We start from the raw sequence: 24,044 nt of genomic DNA, 5'->3' as shown, positions 1-24,044 counted from the left end.
ATAAAATCTTGGGGAAAAAAGCAGATAACTTCAGATTTAAAACCAGGGAAACACAAACTCATCCTTACCGCCCAGGACACAGCAGATGTGATATCGATTATTTTCCAGAATTAACTGGTATTATTATTCTACCTTTCCAAATAATGCAGTTCCCCATATAAATTCTGGGAATAACAAAAGGCATGTGTTGAAAACACACACACACACACACACACACACACACACACACACACACACGAGCTTTAACAAAAAAGGAATTTCAGGATGGTGCCTCTAAAAATTTAGATGCACTGGACAGATCTCCCATGAGGCCACAAAAGAATCAGAAGCTAACTGAGGAAGCCTGCCACGTGTATGTAGAGTGGATAAAGTTTTTAACATCAGCTGCTCGACCACATACCTGTGCAATTACCACAGCACAGTTCTGTTCATATTGTACATTGAAGTACCCAGAATTAAACTGTAAGTACTAGGAGGAGTGGGATGGAATGGCCTGTGAAAGACTTCCAACCCTGGGGACTACCATGAAAATGAAATTTATGTAACTTCTTGAGGACAGTTTTTTGGAAAAGAGCCAGGATGTATAATAATGCATGTTCTCAGTCTAGGGAAGTGCTCAGACTGGCCCTATGCAGCTTTAAATTCCTCATTCTGATTATGAACGTTGGCAGGCATCTGCTTTTAAAACCCCACATAAGCGAAGTTTTATAAACAGATACATTTCATTAGGTAGGAAAAAAAAAAAAAGGTTTCTGTTCACCGAGGATAAACAGCAAAAGTTGTTATTTCTTCTGACTGAAGGAAATTATAGAAAGATTAGAAGTGTTGCTATGGCAAGTTCTAGAAGTGTGTCACGAAGCCACTGCACATGATACGGAAATCAGATGTTCCCAAATCAGCATCACAAAACTATCTTGTAATCAAAATACCAAAAATTGACTCACAATGGGCATACTCACACTTCTCAAGACTAGTGATATTTATGAGAGCTCACAATGCTTAATTTTTTTTTAAAAAAACACCACAGGTCACCATAGCAAAATAAAGCAAAAGTTAAGAGCCACCAATGGAGTAGTTACATACTTTTAAAGTAGTGTGTTGACCTATTCAAGTAGGCAAAGGTCTAGTCTCTTCACACATTTATTTATATTTCTGCCAATTCTGTTACCTTTGCCTTGAAAATGTTAGAGAGGGGGCACCTGGGTGACTCAGGGGGTTAAGCATCTGCCTTTGGCTCAGGTCACGACCCCAGGGTCCTGGGATCAAGCTCAGCTTTGGGCTCCCTGCTCAGTGGGGAGTCTGCTTCTCCTTTTCCCTCTGCCCCTCCTCCTCCACTCATGCTCTGTCTCTCACTTTTTCTCTCTCAAGTAAATAAATAAAATCTTTTTAAAAAATGTTAGAGAGAGGTAAATTCCATTAGGCAAATACCCTACTACCTCTATTTTTCCTCCAACTCCCATGCTTTACCTACCAGACCACTCAAAACCTCCCCAGACATGGCATGCTCTCTCGAATTCTATTCCTTCTGCGTGGACGGTATTTCCCGCCCTTTCCTCATTCCTGAAAGTCCAGCTCAATCCGGGCTTGGTCTGTGAAGTCTTCCTTGAATTACCCGTTCACTCATATGCCAGTTATAGTTTCCGGATGAACCCTCATCACGGCATGCATCACACTGAATGGACTGGCTTAGACTTGGCTACATACATGTTCCTCTCTTGCATCAAACTGCATTCTTTGTGAGTGGCTTTGCCCTTGCATCCGACACACTGAGTTCATACCAAATGACTATGGAATGAACAGTGAATGACAGGTGTTCAATAAACATCGGATGAATACAAGATGAATGAATGCTCGGTTGTAACTTGGCCCTCTTGCTTTTTAGCAAGACTTTACAACCTGACATGTGTTCCATGGTCGACTTCAAGCCTGTACTCCCTCTTCCTACCATGTTTAGAAGGTGTTCTCAGAGCCTTTTTAATGGACTATACTTGAGACTATCTTGCATGAACTCCTTTATGTACTATCTTTTCCAAAGCATAGTATATATTGCCTCCAACACCTTCCCTTTCTTTCCTCCTGCCAGTCTTGGAGGAAACTGAGTCTTAACTCCTTTTAAAAGCTCATTATTCCACATAACCTTTGCACCCTGATTTCCTGCTTCCCCGAGACTTACAATTATCACCTCTATCTTTACCGTCCTCAATTTCTTCCTCCTAATGAACTTTCTTCCATTGCCCTCTCCAACATCTACTCCAAGGCTCTGTGTCCACTATACTCACCCCGCATTCCTCTCTGCCTCTACAAATCCATTTTTCATAGCCAGTTCCCACCTCCTCCTTCTTACCTTGTGCCATATTCTCTTCTCCCCCTACACTGGCTTCCCTTCTGTGTCTTGTCTTGTCCTTCACAATTTAGCTTTTCATCATATTCTGCCATGGATGGCTTACTAGTCATCTTATGAGAGTTAGTCACTTATTCTTCTTATCGGTCCCTCAAGGCAAAACTATCTTACATTTCTCTTGATTCTCCCAAGATTCTTATAAAATCATGAGCATATAATTAAAAACACATTTAGTATCAATTCTTGTTGAGTCGATTTGACATCCACAGCACTGAACACCAGCCCAAATTACTTTACTCAAAATCCTAGAGATGCCCTCAAAATAACTCTTCCTTACTTTAACTCATAAGGCAATCCCTTAGTGACCACATTCGATCCAACTGAAAGTTTAAGTCAAAATTGGCATCAACTTGGGGGATTTCAATAGTATAGTACCCAACTAACTGTGTGTGTGTGTGGAGGGGGGTAAGGGACACTAGGGAGGGAAAGGCAGGGCAAGGGATCCAGCTCGACTGTAACAGTGATACTTTAATTAAGGAACTCATGGTGTTTGCCAGATTTCCCTGGCATGACAGGGGGGAAATGTCTAAAAGGCTCTATTCCTTACAGAATTATAGAATCCTAAAGTTGGCCAGCAACCACAGCTGGGAATATGAATTGCCTGAATTCACATGACAGGTACTACATATGACGTTAAAGGCACAATGTACCTCACCCGTTGTCATCTAAATAGAAGCTCTTCTATTTATATTAACGTCCTTTTAATTATCAAGTAGACACACCATCAAGTATAAAGATGTAATAAATGTTAGCATCTTGCCTCCTGTGCCTCCCTTGCAAAAATGTTTGATTATACAAAATTTCGCTTTTATATAAAAGTAGAGACCTTATGTACCCATCACACAGTATCAACAGTTATTACTGTGAGCTAGGCAGGAACAGTTGGCCTGTTATTTTTACTTAAAGCATCGTGCTATGTTTTCCTTTAATTTTCTTAGTTCTGATGGTTTGCATTGGTCTCCAGTGGTCTCCCCTTCTCTCCCCAACCTTCGTTTTGCTTTGTTCTTCCTTCCTGAGCTCTGTTGTCCTGTCTAAATCCCAAATCAACAAACGAGCAGTGATTTACCACAATTACACTTACTTATGTTGTTTGAATATAACATTCCCAAATCAGAGTGGTGAATAGCTAAATTAAAACGGGGCAAAGAAAAATCAGTTCAATTTTATAAGAAAAACAAATGTTAAGAAATAGTACCCCCCCGCCCCGGCCACATACTATCCACCCAAGTCAACATACTCAATTTTAAAATTAGTTTTAAAAACTGCCAACCAGTTTTTTATTTCATGATTACATTTTTCAAAATTTTTTATCAAGAAAGAAAAAGGAAGGCGCAGCCCGCTAGAGCTCTTTTAATGAAATGTTATCTCCAGCTACCGAAAGAAGTCTCTCATACAAGGGCCTCGCGCATCCTAATCAGCATTACAACTCTACCACTGCGTGCAGACATTCGTTGTGTGCTTGCCACTGGACACTGCAGTAGGAGGAGAGATGAAGAAAAACTGGAAAGCCATGAACACCACAGTTACATCTCACTGGGGTCTAACGGCACAAGGAGTCTTATATACTATTGTCCAAAGAATCAACGAACGTGATTATCAACAGCACTGGAAATCAAACCACCAGGCTGCAGTACTCGGCACCCCTGTCCTCTCACCAAGTGTGATGGAATCAGGGTGGTGAGCCTCTCTCCTTGTGCTGTATAGAATTATCTCAGGGCAACACCACTGCCCTTTGGAGCCACTGGAGCATGCCCTCTGGTTGGCTGGTGCCCTTATGTACTATCGCACCTCTGCCTCCATCAATCTTGAAACACTCCATTTATTTTTTCCTCGAAATTTCTGTTACGGCTCTAAAAAATAAATACGCTACCAGGGTAACGGGGACAACCTTGTCAGGGAGCCCTCTATTTATTCCAAGACCTCATTAGCTCTGCTCAAAAAGAAAACCAAAGGGAGAGATCAATCTCATACACACTTCATCACACCCAAAAAGCCCAATCGTGCTCCTCTCCTAGAAAAGATGCCAGTTTATTCGACATCGCCAGAAAACGCATCGAAGCCTGAAAAGCTCAGGACCAGCCTGAATATCTTCTGTACTTTCCAAGTTGAGATTGCAGATGTGGTCAAAATCAGAATATGGCTTTTATTTCTGGGTTTTTTTTTTTTAAAGATTTTATTTATCTACTTGACAGAGATAGAGGTAGCCAGTGAGAGAGGGGAACACAAGCAGGGGGAGTGGGAGAGGGAGAAGCAGGCTCATAGCGGAGGAGCCTGATGTGGGGCTCGATCCCGTAACGCCGGGATCACGCCCTGAGCCGAAGGCAGACGCCTAACCGCTGTGCCACCCAGGCGCCCCTATTTCTGGGTTTTAATGTTCTCAGTGCTTGTTTTCCAGAAACAGAAAGCATCTTCTTCGCTAAATCGCCAACGGGAGCAAAAACAAGTGCTCTGGGGTGAGAAGGATCCCAGCAGCAGGCCAACTTCTAGGAGGCACTACTCCAAAAATGGAACTGCATCTCAAATGCCTGTAAGAGCAGCAGATGCCAAGTGCTTTCATCTGCCAGTCTCATTAGAAGGATCTCGAGGGAGCGTCCCTGGAAGTATTCGGGTATCTGTTGCCAAAATATCAATTGCCAAGCTCCAGTGGCTCTCCCATTATACAGCTGATGCACGCACAGCCCCTTTTTGTGCCTCCGTGGCCAGGGCAGAGTGACTTGGATAGCTGTCTTCAGTGTTTCCTAAAAGGTCCTTTCAGACACCTGACTTGAGTAGCGGAGACGCATTCTGGCCCTTCCTCACCTCATTTTCCGGCACACCACCAGGTTCCCTGAAGCTTCTGCAGGGGGGGAAGTGCACATGTTGAGACGACGTTATCCTGGTCGCAGGGATACTCCAAGACCCTCTGAGCTACAGAAGGAGGAAGAACAGACGAGCCCTGGAAGCTGAGGCCCACCTCCTACTCGAGTAGCTTACAATATTCATTACATTATTCGCTCGTTTGTGCACTGTATTTCCTGAAAGCCAGTGACGTGACAGGATGCAGACACGGCAGAGAAGGGTAACACGAGATGAAGAAAAAATGCTGCCCCTATTTTTCTTGCCACGTAGCCTTTCTTGACTCACTTTCACGAAAGAATAGACACATCTCCTTCCGTTCAGTCCTCACGAACACCAGTCGCCGGGAATTTCATTAAAAGTGCATCTCTCACTTAACGCACTGCGCTGGCTTCTCCCAAGAATTCTGCTGACTCGCTCCACTTGTGGTCCTTTATCTGTGGACACTTTCATGGGAGTTTACCAGAAGCTTGCGAGCGGAAGGGGGAAAGCAGCGAGGACGTCTCGGTGAGACACTGCATAACTCAGATAACTTGTGGCCCCGTACAGAACACAATCGTAAGATGTGCCTTGTTTGCCACGGCTTGAACAAACACTCCCTGGAGGCACACATGAAAAGAGAAGGCGGGCAGAGAGCCGCGGGGGCTCGGGGGATGGCGGGACTGGAGTGGGTCACGTGGTGGAGAGTCAGGGGCCTGCAGAGAACGTGCCCACATCTGAACTCTTTAAATTATGAGTATTTGTGTTTATGAAACTTGTTCTAAAGCCTTTTTTAAAAGATACACTTGCAATTAATATCACCTATTTTTTTTTTTAAATGGAGGACTAAGACAGAAATGTCCTGTGACTTATCAGGTCAGAAGCCAGCGAGGTACACTTCGCTTCACTTATCTCATCGGCCACGATGCCTGATGGGGACTTCGGTCATCGCATTTCCACTCACTTTGTTGAAAACTGTACTTTCGTCATTTCTGCTGATTTTGAGAATGCCTCTTATTATAACCGCCACATCACCAGACACTTGGGGGAGTTCATGCCCTGCGCAGTCATGACTGTCAACTTCATCTACTGGGAAAAGCACTGTATGAATGTTCGAGGCAACTCACGGAGTTAGACCTAAGGCAAACAAACTGCTTGCTTGGCTCAAACAATTCGACATATTTTTCTATTTGCCCTCTTAAACTTAGAGGCTGATAAAGCATGTAATTCCCCACCATTAATATTTGTATTAACAGGATAACATTTCACAATCAAAACAAAGAAGTCTACCTCAGTACTTGACCAAATACGGCACAGTCAATAGATTTGTTTTTTCTTCTTCTGTTTTTTTTCTTTCTTTCTTTCTTTTTTTTTTTTTTACCACAGGAGAGTAACTTCTGAGTCTTAAACTTGCTGGTGTTCAGAAGGCTACAGCTACAGCTACTTTATTAAAACAAATTCATCTTATAGACTTCATATCCCTTCTCTAATAACAAACTACCAGTGTGACTATTTTCTTTCTTCTCGTCCAGCTTCTGATCATATGAAATGATACAGGCAGCAGAAATCAGTAGGGAAGGAAGAAGTGCCACCCGACAGGAAACCAGGGCATCTCCATGGCCCAGGAGAAGTCATTAGAACTGCAAATGCCCCACTGCACTAATGAGAAGATCAGTATCGGTCTTAAGGACGTGGACTCCCAAGTTGGCTATCATTAAACACAAATGTAATCTTGATTATGCGACTAGTAATAAGTCTTTCTAAAATATTGTAGAAGCTTCTCCATGGTCTGAAAAATGCCTGTACTCTTGTCGAAAAGTGAATTATGTACGAGTAACGTGTAATTGGAGCCAACGCTCTCTCCTCTCTTGGCAAAGGGATCCCATGGTTTTCCCTCCACTCTCTGCAACTTACTCTTCGGTATTACGTTTTTGACTCATCCACCAGGCTCACTGACAAGCACTCATAAATCAGCTCACGGACTCACAGTCCTGTGTGGCAGAAGCTATCGTCCCCATTTTACAAACGAGGTAACTTGAGACAAACGGCTTAAAAAATTTCCCCCAAATCATACAAGCTTCTAAGAGTCAGCGCCAAAATCAAAATTCAGGTCTGCTGTCTCCAGCACCTGCACTGGTAAACGCCAAGATACAATCCAACCCTCAATTGTATCACACTATTAATGTTCTCCTTTTTGGTTGTGGTAAAATACACACATAAAATTTTTCACTTTTACCATTCTTAAATCTATAGCTTGGTGGCATTACTTGTAACAGAATGAACACTTTTTCTATCTTCCCCTTTGAATATTTTTAGTGGCATTCTTTAGATTTTATTTGTTCCACACATATTAAAACCATGTCATTTACCACTGTGTTCAGGGAAAGGGCAGATCTGCCACGCAATCCATTTTTGAGACGAATGCCTAGGAAGGGGCCTCATTGTTCAAGGATTTAAGAACACCATTTAAAGCCCAATTCTGCAGCTTCCCTCGTGCACGTGAACTGACATGACCCCCACACACCACTAGATGGCACCTTATATCAAATACTGCCAACAGACTTCCTTCGTGCTGCTTTTCGAAGCCTCTTTTCACTGTACTTCCTATTTGAATTGTTATTGGGTCCTTTTACAGTAAACTTCCCAATAATACTGAGAAAGCATCTATTACATGCAAGGTTCTTTCCCTTACAGGACTGTTTGTTTTAGGCCACAGCAGGTCATCCAAGAAAAACTTGAAAGCTAGTCCACCTTTAAGGGCAAAATCAGGCGATGATGTGCTGGAACCCATGAAATGTACACTAACAGTATCCTTAAGGGGAATTGGGATGCATTAAGGGATAAAAATCACAGCAAACCTGCTGCCCTGTACTTTTGTTTTGTTTTGTTTTCTTGTTCTAATCAGCTACTCTGTGCTCTAAATTTTGGAATAAGCAACAAAAGATTGACAGCATGGGATCTGTAACATGCAGATACCTACCATTTGACTCTGAAGCCATTCGACGAGCGTTTCTGCTGTTGAATCTGGGATCTGGCATCTCAAACCTTCCTTCTCATCTGTGTCCATCATCTCTAACAAGCCACGGAGGTCTTCCACAAGGTGCAGAGCTCGCAGGCTTCCCATGAAAGGGGAGGTGGGAGACTGGCAATCAAAAATCCCATTGGAATATTCCAGGGCCTTAGAACCTAGGTTTAAAAAAAAAACCAAAACAAAATCACAGAGAGAGCAGCAGAATTTATATTAGATAATATACTAAAGCTGAGGGTGGCAAGCAAGTCCAGTCACAGTGAGGAATAATCAAAACAAGCAAAAAGGAAAAGAAAACAATTCAATCATGCAAATCTCTCCAAGTCAAAGTGATTTGGTGCAAAAATAAAACCCATTTAATTGATGGTAAATATCAATCGCCAAATGCCTAATAGGGAGGCCAACTGTGTAGTACAGTAAGAATATAACGAATGGGCTTTGGTGAAAGATGTGCTGACCTTGTGGAAATAAGGACTAAGAAGGTAGCAGATCAGTTTGGATAGAGCCTAGTATGTCCAAAAATATAAATTTCAGTACCATAAAGTCTTGAGAAACTCCCTGCAAAGAAGTTGCACATTGAGGTGGAAACTGCATAGCATAATGTCAAGGGTAACAGGACCAGCTCCCAGTTAATTTACCGGAATTTAATCTTTGGAGAAGTTCAATGAATTACATGCATACATTTGTGTATGTACGCATGAGCGTGTGTGTATAAACCTTTTCTCCCATGATTTTGTGTGCAGCCTAGCATCAAATGCTCTTGCTAATATCAGCTTTAAAAAATAGTTTTATAGCCATTTTTTTCCTATTACTTATAAGGAAAAAGCATTCTACGACTTAAATCTACATAACTAAAAAAAAAAAAAAAAACTACATAACTAACCCATAGCCTGTTCAGAAAGCACTCAAAGATACCTCTTCATCTCTTTGATTTTTGTTTTCTGGCCTGTCAAATATACATACTATTAATTATACATATTAGTTTTATATTTAAGTGTCAATAATTATGATATTTACATTACCACCTGATTAATCTGAGGGACTTATAATTAGAAGAAAACTGCGAACTGATGTGTAAATTCTCTCTCCAGTTGGCCATCCGGCTTGATCAATTCCAACCATGGGCAGAGGAATTTTCTTTTCAGTTAGTCCACTCCACTGACCTTCCCTGACACTGGACCAATTGATTTGGACCAAAATCTGTCAAACCATAATAGTGGTAACCATTGATATGCTAGGTCCGATGCTAAATGCTTCATAAAATCCTCTGAATCAATCCCCTCAGGAACCATGTAAGGTTGAGAGAATCCAGAAAAATCGAAATTGAGGCGAGTAGGTCAGAGAAAGGGAAGAGCATTAAGAACAAAGCAAGCTATGATGTCCTATTCCAGCAGGTTTAAGCATTAGGATCACCTGATAATACTATTCAAAATAGATGTGCCCACACTAACCTTCCACTCTGTTAAGTCTCCATCCCAAAACAAGGTGGGGGACAGACAGATGCGTATGTAGAAAAACTCCTCAGATACTTGCGGTCAGATCTCCCTCCTACCTTAAGTGGAGAACTACTGATACTGAGAACATAAACCCAGGTCCTACCCACTAACCTACTGACCGACTCAGTGTGAGGTGGGACCCAGGAAATCTTAATTTTTCTGAACAACTCTAATGTTGGTCCTGAAGCCCTACGAGGGCTAAGGAACAAACACACTCGTCTAGTGGAGTAGCTAAAATGTCAGTCCTCACTACTGTCCAGAACTACTTCTCTTGACCATAGAGTTTCACTAAGAGCTAAAGGTTATAACCTCTGATAAGAGCCTAGATCTGGCTGGGGTTATATTTTCCAAAATTGTGACACAGTTAAGTCCAATCTCTTTTCCACCTAGGAGTCCTTCAACTGTGTGAAAGTATCTATCATGCCTTGAGCAAGAATATACTTTTCCAGGTTAAACTCCACCAGTTCCTTCCTTACCAGGTGTGGTTGTTAAATTCTCTGCCTTCGTGTTCACCTCCTCTTAAGTTTTACCAATAACCTCTCTGAAATGGATATTCCAAAAACTGAATCCAGTACACAAGATGTGGTCTAATCTACAAAGGAGGTCAAATTGAAATCTGGCCTCAGGATATACAAGTTTAACAAAGGAGGCCAAACTATGACCTGCCGCGACGTCCCTCAAGGGAAGAACCTCTGACAAGGAAAACACCTGTGGTTTCTTCGAACCACTAAAACAGAGTAGGGTCATAGTTATGACCAGAAAAGATAAGCAACAGGGGCCAGAAGAGCCAGAATGGAGGAGCAGGAGAGGCCGACCGCACCTTGACCCTGACCCTCAGGCGGATGACAACCCCACCCACCAGCCCCTTCAACCCTCTCTTCATTACCATGGGTTCCTAAATACACAAAGGTACTTCTCCTGCGACAAAACACAAAATGTGGTATGAGACCTTAGGGAGCCACCACCCCTGGGAGACCACAAGGGCCTGAAAGGTTCACCGTACCGGTCAGTCCCTTTGGTCATGATGAGAAAACAAGGAGGTTATGGTCTACACTGTTTTTGTTCCACTTCCATAACAGAGAATCACTCAAGATTCTTAACAAGGGAGGAATACGACCAGATCTGTGCTTCAGAAAGAAAATTCTGGTGGTCTAGAGAATGATGGACTACAGCAGGAAAGCGAGAGTGTCAAGAACATCAAGGGAGAGGGTTGCTAGGACAAAGCAAGGCAGAGGTAAGCACAGACAGGACAGATTTTAGAGGGAATAAAAGGGAATGGCTGAACGTAAAGGGAGATAGACGTGATAGCACTTGACTAAGCAGGGACTATGAGGGACAAAGGTCTAGAGTGACTCAAATTTCTGTTTAGGAAACTGCGTGGATAGAAGGTTATGAAACTAGACAAGATAAAGACTACTAGAGAGGCTTCTGAGCAAAGAAAATGAGCTCAAAGCTTTACGCGATGACACGGATGTGCATATAGGCTATTTCAGAGGAGATATCTGATTGGCAGTTAGAGACCCAAAGCTTAGCAGAGAAGTGAGAAAGTCAACAGAAGCGAGAGTCATTGGTGGGAAAGGGAATGTCGAATTCAAGGGAACAGATGAGAACATCCGTGAATACTGGGTAGAGCAGTATCCCACAAAGTGTGGCCCACCGACTACCTGCACTGAAATCCCATGAGATGCAGTTTCTTTATCCTTGAGTCAGAACCCTAGGACGGAAATGGAATTTGACACATTTTAAAACAAAGTTTGAGAATAATACTGGTATAAAATGGAGAAGAGGGATCAAGGTGAAACCAAGGGGGATCAAGGCAGCCCATAAATGAAAATAAGAAAGTGGAGAGGTAATAAAAGAGGTGGAATGAAAAAGCCAAGAGCACAGAGTAAATGTCACGGTTCCCTCTTCCAGAGGACGCAGATTACCTGCTATAATCCCGTCCATCTGCTCCAACGCCGCAGCCAACATGTCACTTGCGTCACTCATCATTTTGTTATTTGTCAAGGGCAAATTCCAACCTAGATCTGAAAAAACAATGATGTTACTATTATATCCTTTAAATGACACATGCTTCCTGGCAGGTGTGATAGCTCAACGTCAAATCACAACCCCACCTAGACGTCAGACGGGGAGGGAGAATTTCTGCAGCAGTAGAGCTGAATGACCTGAGTCACTTGACACGCTGTGGCCGACCATCTACCGTACTGCAAGACCCCATGCTCCACCAGTTAATGAAATAAGTAAGTTTCAGATCTCGCATGCAAGGTGTTTGAAGTCCAGTAGAATGGTTTCCATGATGTACTCTACAGAGCTCGAGGCCTCTGTGAAGGGCACCAGGGATGGCTGTGGACACTTCCTGAGGGCCATTAGGAATGCTCAGTAGATGAGATTTTTTTCCTTCCTGCACCAGCCCCACCCAATTTCTGCTCTTTCAATTTTGCCTTTTTTTTCTGTATAAGGATTTACCATAAGACTTGTCTAAGGAAAGGGTTTACTAGCAAATACACGAAACACACACACAACCACTAGTATTTTGTAACAGTTACACTGTACAAGTGTCTACAGTAGTCCCTACACATTTACATAAATTATTCATAACCCCTAATCATGACAATCCAATACAACGGATAAATCTGTCTCCATTAGATAGATGATATCAAAATGTTGATTTTTGCACAGAAACACAGCAAATAAATATATAGTGAAGACCAGGTTTTAACCTAGGTCTGTCTGACTTCCACTATAATACATATTAAATTTCTGTTTGTCTCATTTTATCTGAAAAATAGATTTATGCTGAAATTATGACACAATCTACTCATTCTTTTACCTGTTAAAAATATATTGGAATTATTCTTGCAAAAAATTTAATTATGAACAAGAAAAAGTTAAGACTACGTGATTTCCAATATTTATTAATGTGCTTCAAGTACCAGACTAAACACCCGTGTAAATTCTCCCAAAAGGCCTAAATAAGGCCCTAGCTATTTTGCACATACTGTGGTGTAGCAAATATCTGGGAAATAAAGGGTATGCGGTTTAAAAGAAAACTTTGCCCACTGTTTCCAAGCAGCCAGATCTCACCACTTTACTTTCTTACAGTTCTGATCAACAGCTTCTTGGATCAGTTCTCTACTCTGCATTCATTCTGATAAAATGCCACGCCATCACTGTGAAGCATTACTTTGATTTTATAGCTTTTAGAGATTTCGTCTCTGATTTCCCAGAACTTTACTCAACTTCAGAAGTTGTAAAATATCACTACCATTTAATGTGGGGAAAACGACAGCACAAAAGTACTCAAGGCAAGTGTTTACAGTCTCCCAGAAATTAGGAGTTAACAAGCAGGGTTATGAAGTTAGGTAGTTCTCAAATATTTACTTGCACAGTCCAGAGAGGTGGGGAGCAAATTCAAAAGTCACACTTCAGGATGAAAACTCAAAACTCGGTGACAACTGAGAACATACAGTTCTAAGTAGAAGACCGTGCAGTCCCCGAACTTCATATAATTAAGGGGCTGGCATTCCCTTTCATGTTAAAAGTAGCACTTCAAAGAGCTCTAGATACTATGATAAGTATAAAAATAACCCAAGGAGATACAAGCCAGGCTCAGCTATAAAGATGGCTAATAAAACAAAGTGACGACCATATTTGAAAAACTCTCACCACCGCACTAAATTATAAAAGCAAACATTCATCTTTGTTAGCAACTGTGTTTGTGTATAACGCGAACGCTTTTCCACATATGACAGGGGGTTATGTATTTCTTCTCTGCTCTGTTCAACAAGCCTTTCAAATGCTCTGACGCGGAGGTATGAGAACCTAGACCATGGTTTTCAGAGTGGTGAAGAACCAGGTGTTTTTTAATTTCCAATCCTTTGCTTAATAAATGACAATATTAAATTGCAATAAATGTTTATAAACGTTTATCTCAATCTCTATACTTATCATGCAGCAGCCTGCATGTAATAATTAAACAGTCAATAAAAATAGATTTAATATTGCAAAGGTGGTAGGTGCTAATGGAGCAGGAAAAGGGGGTCCAGAGTTTGGAAGGGTTTGCAAATTAAATAGGGAAGTCTGGGAGAATGATGGATTCAAAGGCCTAAGATCTCTTTAATAAATTAAAAGTAGTCGGTATAGGGTGGTCTGGTTCAGTGGTAGTCAAAGGATAGAATTCCTACAAATCGATTTAAAAAAGGGAGAGGTGGGGCGCCTGGGAGGCACAGCGGTTAAGCACAGCTCAGGGCATGATCCCAGTGTTGTGGGATCGAGCCCCACATCAGGCTCCTCTGCTATGAGCCTGCTTCTTCCTCTCCCACTCCCCCTGCTTGTGTTCCCTCTCTCGCTGGCTGTCTCTCTGTCAAATAAATAAATAAAATATTTTAAAAAATAAAAAATAAAAAAATAAAAATAATAAAAAAGGGAGAGGCGAGGACATGAAAAGATGTATAATGGAAAATATCTTCGGCCAATAAACCCATAGAGGCTTAATGTCATTAATACAAGGACTTTTAGACAACAACGTGATACCATTTTATACCTAGTCAGTCAACTGTTTAAAAAAAAATTGACATTCCCAAGTATTACAGAGGATGTGGATTCACTGAATCTCTTACAGAATGGCAGTGGGAATGTAAAATGGCTTAACCACTTAGAATAACAGTTTGGCACTGTCATCTAAAATTAAACATATTCACTTTCATTCTAACAATATTTATGCCAAGGTACACCATAATCATGAACACACACAAATGTTCATAGTAGGCCGCTTCGCAAGGCCAAAAATGTGAACACAAACCAAATGTTCAACACAAGAGGAGATGAATAAACTGAGGTATTTGCACAATGGAATTACATACAGTTGTCAAAACAAACGAAAGCAATATATCTGTGGTATGAATAAATCTATGCAGTATAATAGCAAACAAAAATAAGTCTCCAATAAATTCAGAGAGACTTTTTTAGAAGTTAAAACAATACAAATATAAACATATTTTAGAAATACATATACATTAAACATAACTATACAAACAGAAAAGAGGAAACAGTAACATGAAATTCAGGATGATGGCTACCCTCAAGTCAGGGATTGGGGGGGTTGACTGAGAGGAAGAGTTACATAGTTAAATAAAGGTTACTGTCAAGTTTTTGAGTTAGGTAATGGATTCAGAAGAGTGCTTAGTACATTATTAAAAATGACAAAATGAGAATTCTACTTCTGATAATGGTGGGGTACATTTTATTGGACAAACTACTCCACAAATAGCAATACAAAACACTGGATAAAACATAAAAACAGTTCTGAAGAAACTGGAGAGTGAATAAAAGCTGGTAGAAACTGGAGGGAATTCAGCAATGGAGTAAAGGGAACCATAATGAGTGAGATTCATATTTATACATCTTTTACCTGTGGGCACTCCCCCGTCCGTGGGATAGAGAGTAGCTAGGATCATGAAGGATATCAAAATCTTACTGGCTCCAAGGGAAGAAGGGGGTAAACTTCTTACACTATACACAAAGGTGTTTAATACTAATTCATGGTAGACTGTGATAAGTTAAGAATATACAGCGTAATCCATTAAGATTACAAAATAAAGACATGAGTAAAAAGCCAATTAGGTTAATGAAATGCAATACTAATAAAATCCTCAATCCAAAAGAAGGCAATAACGGAACACTGAGCAGATGGGAGAAAAAGAAATCAAATGGCAAGATGGCAGATATAAATTCAATCATATAAATAATTATATTAAATATAAACAGAACGAACATTATGAAAAGCCAGAGACTGGGGTGGGGGAATGGGATAGACCTGTGACGGGTAGTAAGGAGGGCACGTATAGCATAGTGCACTGGCTGTTATATGCAACTAATGAATCATCAAACTTTGCATCAGAAGCCAGGGATGTACTGTATGGTGACTAACATAATATAATAAAAAAAAAAAAAACATTAAAACAAAAAAAAAGCCACAGATTGTCAGACTGGCTTAAAAAAAAAAAAAAGGACAGACCTAACTATATGCTGTTAATAGAGATATATTTTAAATACAAAGAAATATAAAGTAAAAGGATGCAAAATGATATACCACATACATCATAAGCTTAAGAAAGCAGGACTGGCTTTATTAATATAAGAAAGATGGCTTTCAATTGAGAAGTATTACTAGAAAGAGAGAGATTTTGTAATGATGATCAATTCATCAGGAAGTCATAACAACTGCAAATGTTTTTGCAACTAATAATAGAGCTTCCAAGTATATAAGGCAAAACCCAACACAATTCAAGGAGAATTACACAAATTAAGTCATTTATATTTGATGTAATTCTTGATATGGTTAGATTTAAGTGCATGGTCCTGTCCTTTTTTTTGTTTTATTTTGCTTCACCTGTCATTTTCAACCCTCTTTCGGAATAGCAGAGGTAGGTACAAGGTACGAAAAAAATCCAGCAACAACACAGAAGATTCGAACAATACCATCAACCATCCTGACCTAATTTGATTTATATAAGAAAACACCCAAATGCAGAATACACACTCAAGTCCACATGTTATATTCATCAGGAAGTCCATGTATGCAAGGCAGCAAAGTAAGTCTCAGTAAATTCCAAATGGACTTCAAAGGATACACAAAAGAATAAGAACAGCAAACTGAAGTGGTAAAGTACTAATACTGAAACAGAATTTCCATAGTCATTAAAATTCTGACATGCCCATGGCTTGAGTTATTTTAGAGGCAGCCTAATTTCATGAGCATCTGTGTTGATAAATCTATGTCAACTTTCATGGCTGGGTCAAAGTATTTTTAAAAATAGAAAGGCTAAATGGAAAGGCTTCAGAAAATCCTATGCTCTAAAAAGATTTTCCTATATCCCCAAAAGCATTTCTGAGACGAGGATTCCCCTGGACATCCTTACATACTTAATACAATATTACTCCAAATATAGTGAGTGGAATGTTGCTCCACAGTAAAAAAGACTGAAGTACTGACACATGCAACATCATGCTGAGCAAAAGAAGCCAGACATAAACAATGAGGTACTATATGATTCCTTCTATATGAGTCAAGAACAAGCAATCTATAGTGATAGAAAGTAGGAAAATAGTTACATGCAGGAAGTGGCAAATGATCCAGGGGACCTCCTGTTCAATATACTGATTGAGTAGTTGGTTACACAAGTTTATACATTTGTCAAAACTCATCAAACTGTACACTTAAGATGTGTGCATTTCACTGTATGTAAATTTCATCTCAAATTTTAAAAATTAAGAATGAAGATTGTTATTAATTAAAAATGAAATTGTATTTTTAAAGTGAACTAAATAAATGGATTAGAAGTAGGAAATGCATGGACTTATAATGATGTCATAAATCAAGGATAATGAATAACCCAGTTATAGACTTGAGGTCCAAAATAAAAGCCTCAGAATATCCAAGTCCCTTTGTTCTAATTCTTTGCTTACCCAGAAACCTGCTGATTATAATTTGGTCTTTTGGATGCACAAAACCATTTAGGAAATTAAACTTTCAACATCCAATAATTCTCATACAATAGCAAATTCATTTCTGAATTCTAAATAGCTAATAACATACTTCTTTGAATAACTTGCTGAAGGGAAAAAGCACCAGAAAATACAACCACCACAACAAAGGAGTGGGGTTTGGGTTTAAGGTCAGAGCTCAAACTTGAGAAAGCCCTATTTGCTGGGTAATTTAAACAGAGATCAGCTCTGTTTGCACGAGTCCCCAGTCTGGTGGTTTCCTATTCCAATGGCTCAATAAGTTTAGAGAAGTCTTAAGAAAGCAATCTCCTGGGGATAACATTCATATATATTATAGTAAAGGACAAAAAGAAAGACCCAATAGAAGCATGTTTTGGGTATATTTCAAGCTTGGTCAGGACCCATTTAGAGTAGATTTGAACAGGATAAAATTAAGGAAAGTTCCAACAATGGGCGTGGCAGCTAAAGAGTTGGCAGAAAACCACATTTTTTGCTGGGTTGCTGACTGACTGATGTTTTAGGGCAGGCTAGCTGCCCAGTCTCTCGGTGAAGAAAGAAAAAAAAAGACTAAGAAAATTAGTAAGTTTGTTCTAAACTTGGGCAAAAATGACATTTGTCCTAGCCTTCTCAGCTCTCCTTAGCTAAAATGCTTAGGTTTGAAAGAGAACTTCTAATTTCATGCCCAGAGACAAAAGCAACCCACTGAGATGAAGACACTTAAAAGAAGAAATCCCTTTATTTGAGAGAATGTTTACAAACATTCCACTAGGCTGGTAGAGTGCCATATTATTATGTGGCCATTACGACAACAATGTATTTTCATATAAATTACTCACAGATTTCTCATCAATTTTACCCCCAAGACGCTCAGTAGGGACGTGCATCAATTATACAATGATTCTCAAGGTATGCAGCAATACAGTCTTAGCAAAGATAACATGTCTTTTTTTTTTAATGTTTTTTTTATATTATGTTAGTCACCATACAGTACATCCCTGGTTTCTGATGTAAAGTTCGATGATTCATTAGTTGCATATAACACCCAGTGCACCATGCAATACGTGCCCTCCCCACCACCCATCACCAGACTATCCCATTCCCCCACCCCCCTCCCCTCTGAAGCCCTCAGTTTGTTTCTCAGAGTCCATAGTCTCTCATGCTTCATTCCCCCTTCTGATTACCCCCCTTTCTTTATCCCTTTCTTCTCCTACCGATCTTCCTAGTTCTCATGTTCCATAGATGAGAGAAACCATATGATAATTGTCTTTCTCTGCTTGACTCATTTCACTTTTTTACTCAGGTATCAAAAAGAACGATTTCTCAACATTTGCTGCAACATGGAAGGCACTGGAGGAGATAATGCTAAGTGAAAAAAGATAACATGTCTTTAAAAATGGAAAGACCAAGAGAGAGAAGTTAGGACTACCGGTGGTTCTCAAGGTGTGGTTCCTGGACCAGCAGCAGCATCACCTGGGAGCTAGTTAGCATGCAAATCCTTGGGCCCCACCCAACACTTACTGAATGAGAACCTCTAGGGGCAGGGCCCAGCAATCTGGGTTTTTACAAGCCGTCCAGGTGAACACGGGGCGCACTCAACCACTGTGCTAGAGCGTAAGGGGCCATCTTTCCTTTCAGGGCTAGCTCTACCCAAGACGAAGTTGGAACTGGTTAGCAAGCTGAACAAGGGTAGAACTCCTCTCCCCAGTCACTGCTTCTTTTGATCCCAAAATAACAGCTCTGAATAAGCAATTCAGGTTTCAACCCGAAAACTCCCTCCCTTTAAACTTCAACCGCTAAGTCATTATGTCTGCAACATTTTATGATTCTTATGCAATCCTCCTTGTTTTCCGGTTCTCTGCTATGTATCTGTCATCACCTACTTTCTCCTCTCTACTATATTCGTTCAAATCCTTTTCGCCTCCCATCTGCTCCAACATCCCTAGAAAATTAATTCAGAATCACCTGAAAAGGCAACACGGTAAGAAGTGGAGGTCAAGGTGCCCGGGAAGTGTTGAAAACAGAAGAGACTGGGCTGTTGGCAGGGGAGGGGATATCTAATGTTACAACGTACATTTTAAAAATCTGTTGAATTGTAAAGTAGGTGTAACATTGATGATATAACTGAAAGTTTGAACACTATTTGAATATATTAGGGAATTATTTTAATTTTTAAGTTACAATAGTTATTTTTTAAGAGTGCTTACCTTTTTTTTCAGAGATTATTAGCAAACTATTCCCTGATAAAATGATACATCTGGAATTTGCTTTAAGAGAATAAAGGGGAATGGAGTAAGGATAAAGAGAGAGACGAAATAAGATTAGCCATGACTTGATAATTGCTGAGGGTGGGGGATAAGTATGTGGGGTAACATTATGCTATTCTTCACACACTTTTATATATTTGAGATTTTCCATAATCAAATATTTAAATTTTTTCATCCGTATCTTTAGACAATAGGATTTTCAAACACCCTTAAACATGATATGTTTGTTGTCTTAAATATTTTGTTTTTCTATCATGACCTCAAGCACACCGAGGGCTCACCAAATATTTATAAAGCAAATAAGAAAATACTTATTTTAACCACCTGCATAAACAAAAACACATGCTCAGAAAGGGCCTCTCATAGAGAACTTGTAAGGCAGAGCATAAAAGAGGAACTATTAATGACTGCACCCTAGTGAAAGTTACTTCTCTTGCTCACTGAAAAGCAGAGCCACAAAAGACGATGGGGCAAAGTTGGTAAGTAGTCAGATAAATGAAACAGCCAGGGAAAACAGGACAAGATAAAAGGAAATGAGTTTCTCAGCTCAATGCTATTAATATTTAGGAATGACAACCTCAAGGGAATTGATAAAAATGTGCATACAATAAGCCAAGATCCTTGACTTCTTGACTCAAAGGATGCTGCCGCTATTTGAAAAACGGCTTGTATTAAATATCAGTAAATCTGAAGATCTTGTGAGAAAGTGAAAGAATGTCCCATTTCTCCTTATCTACTATCATTAGCTCTTATGACTGCAAGAAGTAGTTATGAATTTGTCCAAGGTCACTCGAGAAGTAAGATTTGAGCCCCAAACCCATGTTGTTCTCCATAGGTATTTATCAAACAGCTAGTCAGCTCTAAGATCACCAACCTTGACCCTTCCCATGAGCTTCTAACCCCAGTTACATACTACCTCCAAGGCACCAACCCTGCCTGTCGTGCTGCACAACATACCCTTCCCTGGACGTGCACCTGCTCTCTTACCTCTGTGTGGTCACGACAGCTGCTCCTGCCCCGCTCAGACCACCCTCAGATGCCCCAGGATGCCTACTTTTGTAAAAAAATAACTTTATTTAAATTCAACTAGTTAATATACAGTGTATTATTAGTTTTAGAGGTAGAACTTAGTGATTCATCAGTCGTATAGAACACCCAGTGCTCATTCCATTAAGTGCCCTCCTTAATGTCCATCACCCAGTTACCTCATCCCCCCACCTGGGACACTGACTTTCAAGACTCAGCTCAGGCATCCTTGCCACCAAGGCCTTGTTGCCCCTCTCAGAGCACCCTGGGCGTGAGTCCATGAGAGCCCCAGTTTTGTAATATTCATCTCCTTGACTAAGCTGTGGGCTCCGTGAGACTACTTCTGACGTCCGCATCCTCAGTATCTCGTGTGGTGGACAGCATGCTCCCAGCATGGCGCTGTGTTTCAGTGCCCTCCAACAGGCACGCCTCTGTCAGAACAGTTCTAGCTCCTAGATTCCTACATATATTGTTTATACGTAGGATATATAAACATACTCTCCTATATGTTTCAGAGAATAGTGTGACCTTCCTCTTAGCTGCATATGTCAAAAACCTGCCCCCTCACCCTGACCTTTAAGATAAATCTAGATGAAACTGATTGTTGCTATCACCTACAATCTTACAAAATGAATTTTCACTCTTCAAAACGCAGGTAAACCAAATTCATTGTGATGATGTTATTTATAAGAGTCTGCAAACTTAGTTCCCAATAGAATGGAGGAGTTCTAGGGGGTCTGAGCAGGTTTTAACGTCTGATTTTTCCATCTACTCTAACCCTAACCCCCACCCATCTCTTCTTTTTAGCTCTTAAAAACCTGGGGACTTCTATGTCTCCTAGTTTCCTGCCAGGTCTACCAACGTAGCTTGAGCTGGTAAGAGGTCAGCAGTTCCAGGATCTTTAACACCCAGACTGTTGCCTACAGAGACAGGGATGGGTCATAGATACTCAAAGCTCTAAAAGGGAGGGAAAGGACAAGTTGTCTATTATACGCACCCTCTAAAGGAGTGTTTGATAAACTGTGGGTCATGACCCCTACGATTAGAAGGTAGTGAAATAAATTTAGCAGACTGCAATCAACATTCACTTGAACAAAACAGAAAACATCAGAGTGTCTCACGAGAAGAGAAGGTTAAGTACTGTTTCGTGAAACTTTTGATTCAGTTATACATACACACATGTGCACGCAATAAGTACTGATTGAAGGCCAACCACGTGCCAGGTACTGGAGAAAGAACAGTGAAAAAGACAAGGAAAAAAAGAAAAATATCTCTGCCTTTAGGTAGCTGACATTCCCGTGGTTTCAGTGTAGTGGGGAGCGAGGCAGGCATGCATACGTACTACATCTTGATGTAAGAAAGTATATCTTTTTAAAAAAGATTTTTTTAATTTATTTGAGAGAGAGAGAGCACAGCTGGGGAGGGGCAGAGGGAGAGGGAGAAGCAGACTCCCCGATGAGCAGGGAGCCGGATGCAGGCGTTGATTCCAAGACCTTGGTATGACCTGAGCTGAAGGCAGACGCTTAATGAACTGAGCCGCCCAGGTGTCCCAAGAAAGTGTATTTTACACTACATTTGAGAAACACTGCTCTAAAGTAGTGTGATTTAAAATGTGGTCTGTGAACTGGTTCACTAACTGTTACTGGTCTACTATGAGTTAAGTAACCGAAGTTATTTAGAAAATTTTGTAGCAACTTGGTCTTATTATGATAGCCAATTATGTGATCATTTTGCTGGCCCGCCCAGTTTTTTTTTTTTTTTAATTGGATTTTACAGAATCAATCCATGATGAATTGGAAAGAAGGGGGGAAAAAAAAACCTGGTCCTTTACCAGAGGTGGCTGAGAAGCATGCTCGGGAGGACACAAGGAGCAGGTGCCTTGGGAGCGGAACACAGTCCTCTGATTGGAAACTGCAGTCGTGGATCACGGACAGAGAGCAGACAATACAGGGAGCAAGAGAACACCAACACCTGGGGAGTATGGTTCAGGGTCTCTCTGCACACATGTCCCATGAGGAAAATAATTAAATAGCAGGTGGAAAACCATTAGCACTGATGATGACATATGGCTAAATTCAGGAGAAGTGAAACAAGAAACATTTTGGTTATATAAAATTCATATCAATGGCAGTCATACTTGAACTTATGTGTCTAACTACAACACAGCAGCAAAACACAATTTCTGATCCACTTTGTTTTAATTATAGCAATAAAGGCTATGCAGTTCATGCTAACATGTCATAGTTTGTCACTCATACAACACGGCCAAAAAAGTACTGCATGTAAAAACGGAAGAATCCCGCCAGCATACCAAATTGATTGGGAAGAGTGGCAGAAATTGTGGCTTAGGGAACAGTTTTGTGGAGAAATAGGACTCTATAATAATTTAAAAAACTAAACTGTCTAGTGCATAATTTCGGTTGGTTTCTATTTCGATTAGGAGTTAGTTACAGCGTTGGCTGTTTCGTAAGTGGAATGTCTTGTTCATTAATAGCATACATGTTTCTGGCCATTAACAGCCGTACAGATATGTCCTCAGCTATTGGAGAAAAAAATCAAAACCAGAGTCCTGAAATGACACAGTTGAAAGTACAAAATATATTCTTAATGTTGTTATTCACTATTAAGATATTAAAAAGACATACGGAAATGTCGTACAATTAATGAATACCGAGCCAAGTATTAATAGGTAATACAATGCTTTGCAAACTACTTCTATTTCAGTTCTGAATTGACCAGCACTAATTGCTGCAGTGGGAGATGTCTTCAGGGAGCGGTAAAGAGAATCAGGAAAGCAAGACCGAAAATTATTTCCCAGCCCAAGAGCTGGGGAACGGCAGCCCATACGCCAGCTCTGACCCCCTGCCTATTTTTGTCAATAAAGTTTCATTAGAGTCACACTCATTCATTTATGTATCACCTGTGCTTTCTCGTCCAGCAGCAGATGTGAGTAGCTGTAACTCCCAAAGCCTAACGTATTTCGTATCTGGCCCTTTGCAGAAAAAGTTTGCCAACCCCTGCCCCAACCCATCCCATAGCCTCCTGAAAGTCCACAGAAGCCTCTCCTATTTGCTCATTCACCCACTAATTGAACAATATTTAAGTACCTATTAAATATCGGGCACAATTATAAGTGATGAGGATATACTAGCAGAAAGAAAAAAAAAGAGTAGAAGAAAAGTTGTTCCTCTAATGGCAAGAAACCATAAACAAATAGTTTAAATACACAGTAGATGACATACAGGAAAAACAAAGCAAGGAAGAGAATTCAGTTAACATTAACTTCCTACGTACCAGGCACTGTTTTAAGTGCTCTTCATGTACTAATCTATCGAATCCTCTCCATAACCCTTCTGACACAGTATCTATCCCCATTTTCTAAGTGATAAAACTGAGCCACAGAAAGGGCACCCAGGTTATACAGCTTAGAAAAAGGATTTGGAGCCAGACAGCCCGACTCCAGAGCCCATGCTCTTAATTATACACTGTGATGGCTCTTTCTGCAG

The 24,044-nt window shown here is 40.5% G+C and overlaps 1 protein-coding gene across 1 annotated transcript in view; it reads right to left on the bottom strand.

Moving 5' to 3' along the window:
- PPFIBP1 (PPFIA binding protein 1) overlaps positions 1-24,044 on the bottom strand; it is a 173,729-nt gene that overhangs the window by 46,753 nt on the left and 102,932 nt on the right. The window contains exons 4-5 of the mRNA XM_008712302.2: positions 11,668-11,766; positions 8,196-8,401 (exon numbers count right to left, since the gene is read on the bottom strand). Coding sequence (XP_008710524.1) covers positions 8,196-8,401; positions 11,668-11,731 — 270 coding nt within the window. The 5' untranslated portion in view covers positions 11,732-11,766. The remainder of the gene's footprint in view (positions 1-8,195; positions 8,402-11,667; positions 11,767-24,044) is intronic.

Source organism: Ursus maritimus, unplaced genomic scaffold (genome assembly GCF_017311325.1).
Source record: "Ursus maritimus isolate PB19 unplaced genomic scaffold, ASM1731132v1 scaffold_26, whole genome shotgun sequence".
Taxonomy (NCBI): domain Eukaryota; kingdom Metazoa; phylum Chordata; class Mammalia; order Carnivora; family Ursidae; genus Ursus; species Ursus maritimus.
This window is presented reverse-complemented; position numbering and strand designations above follow the sequence as displayed.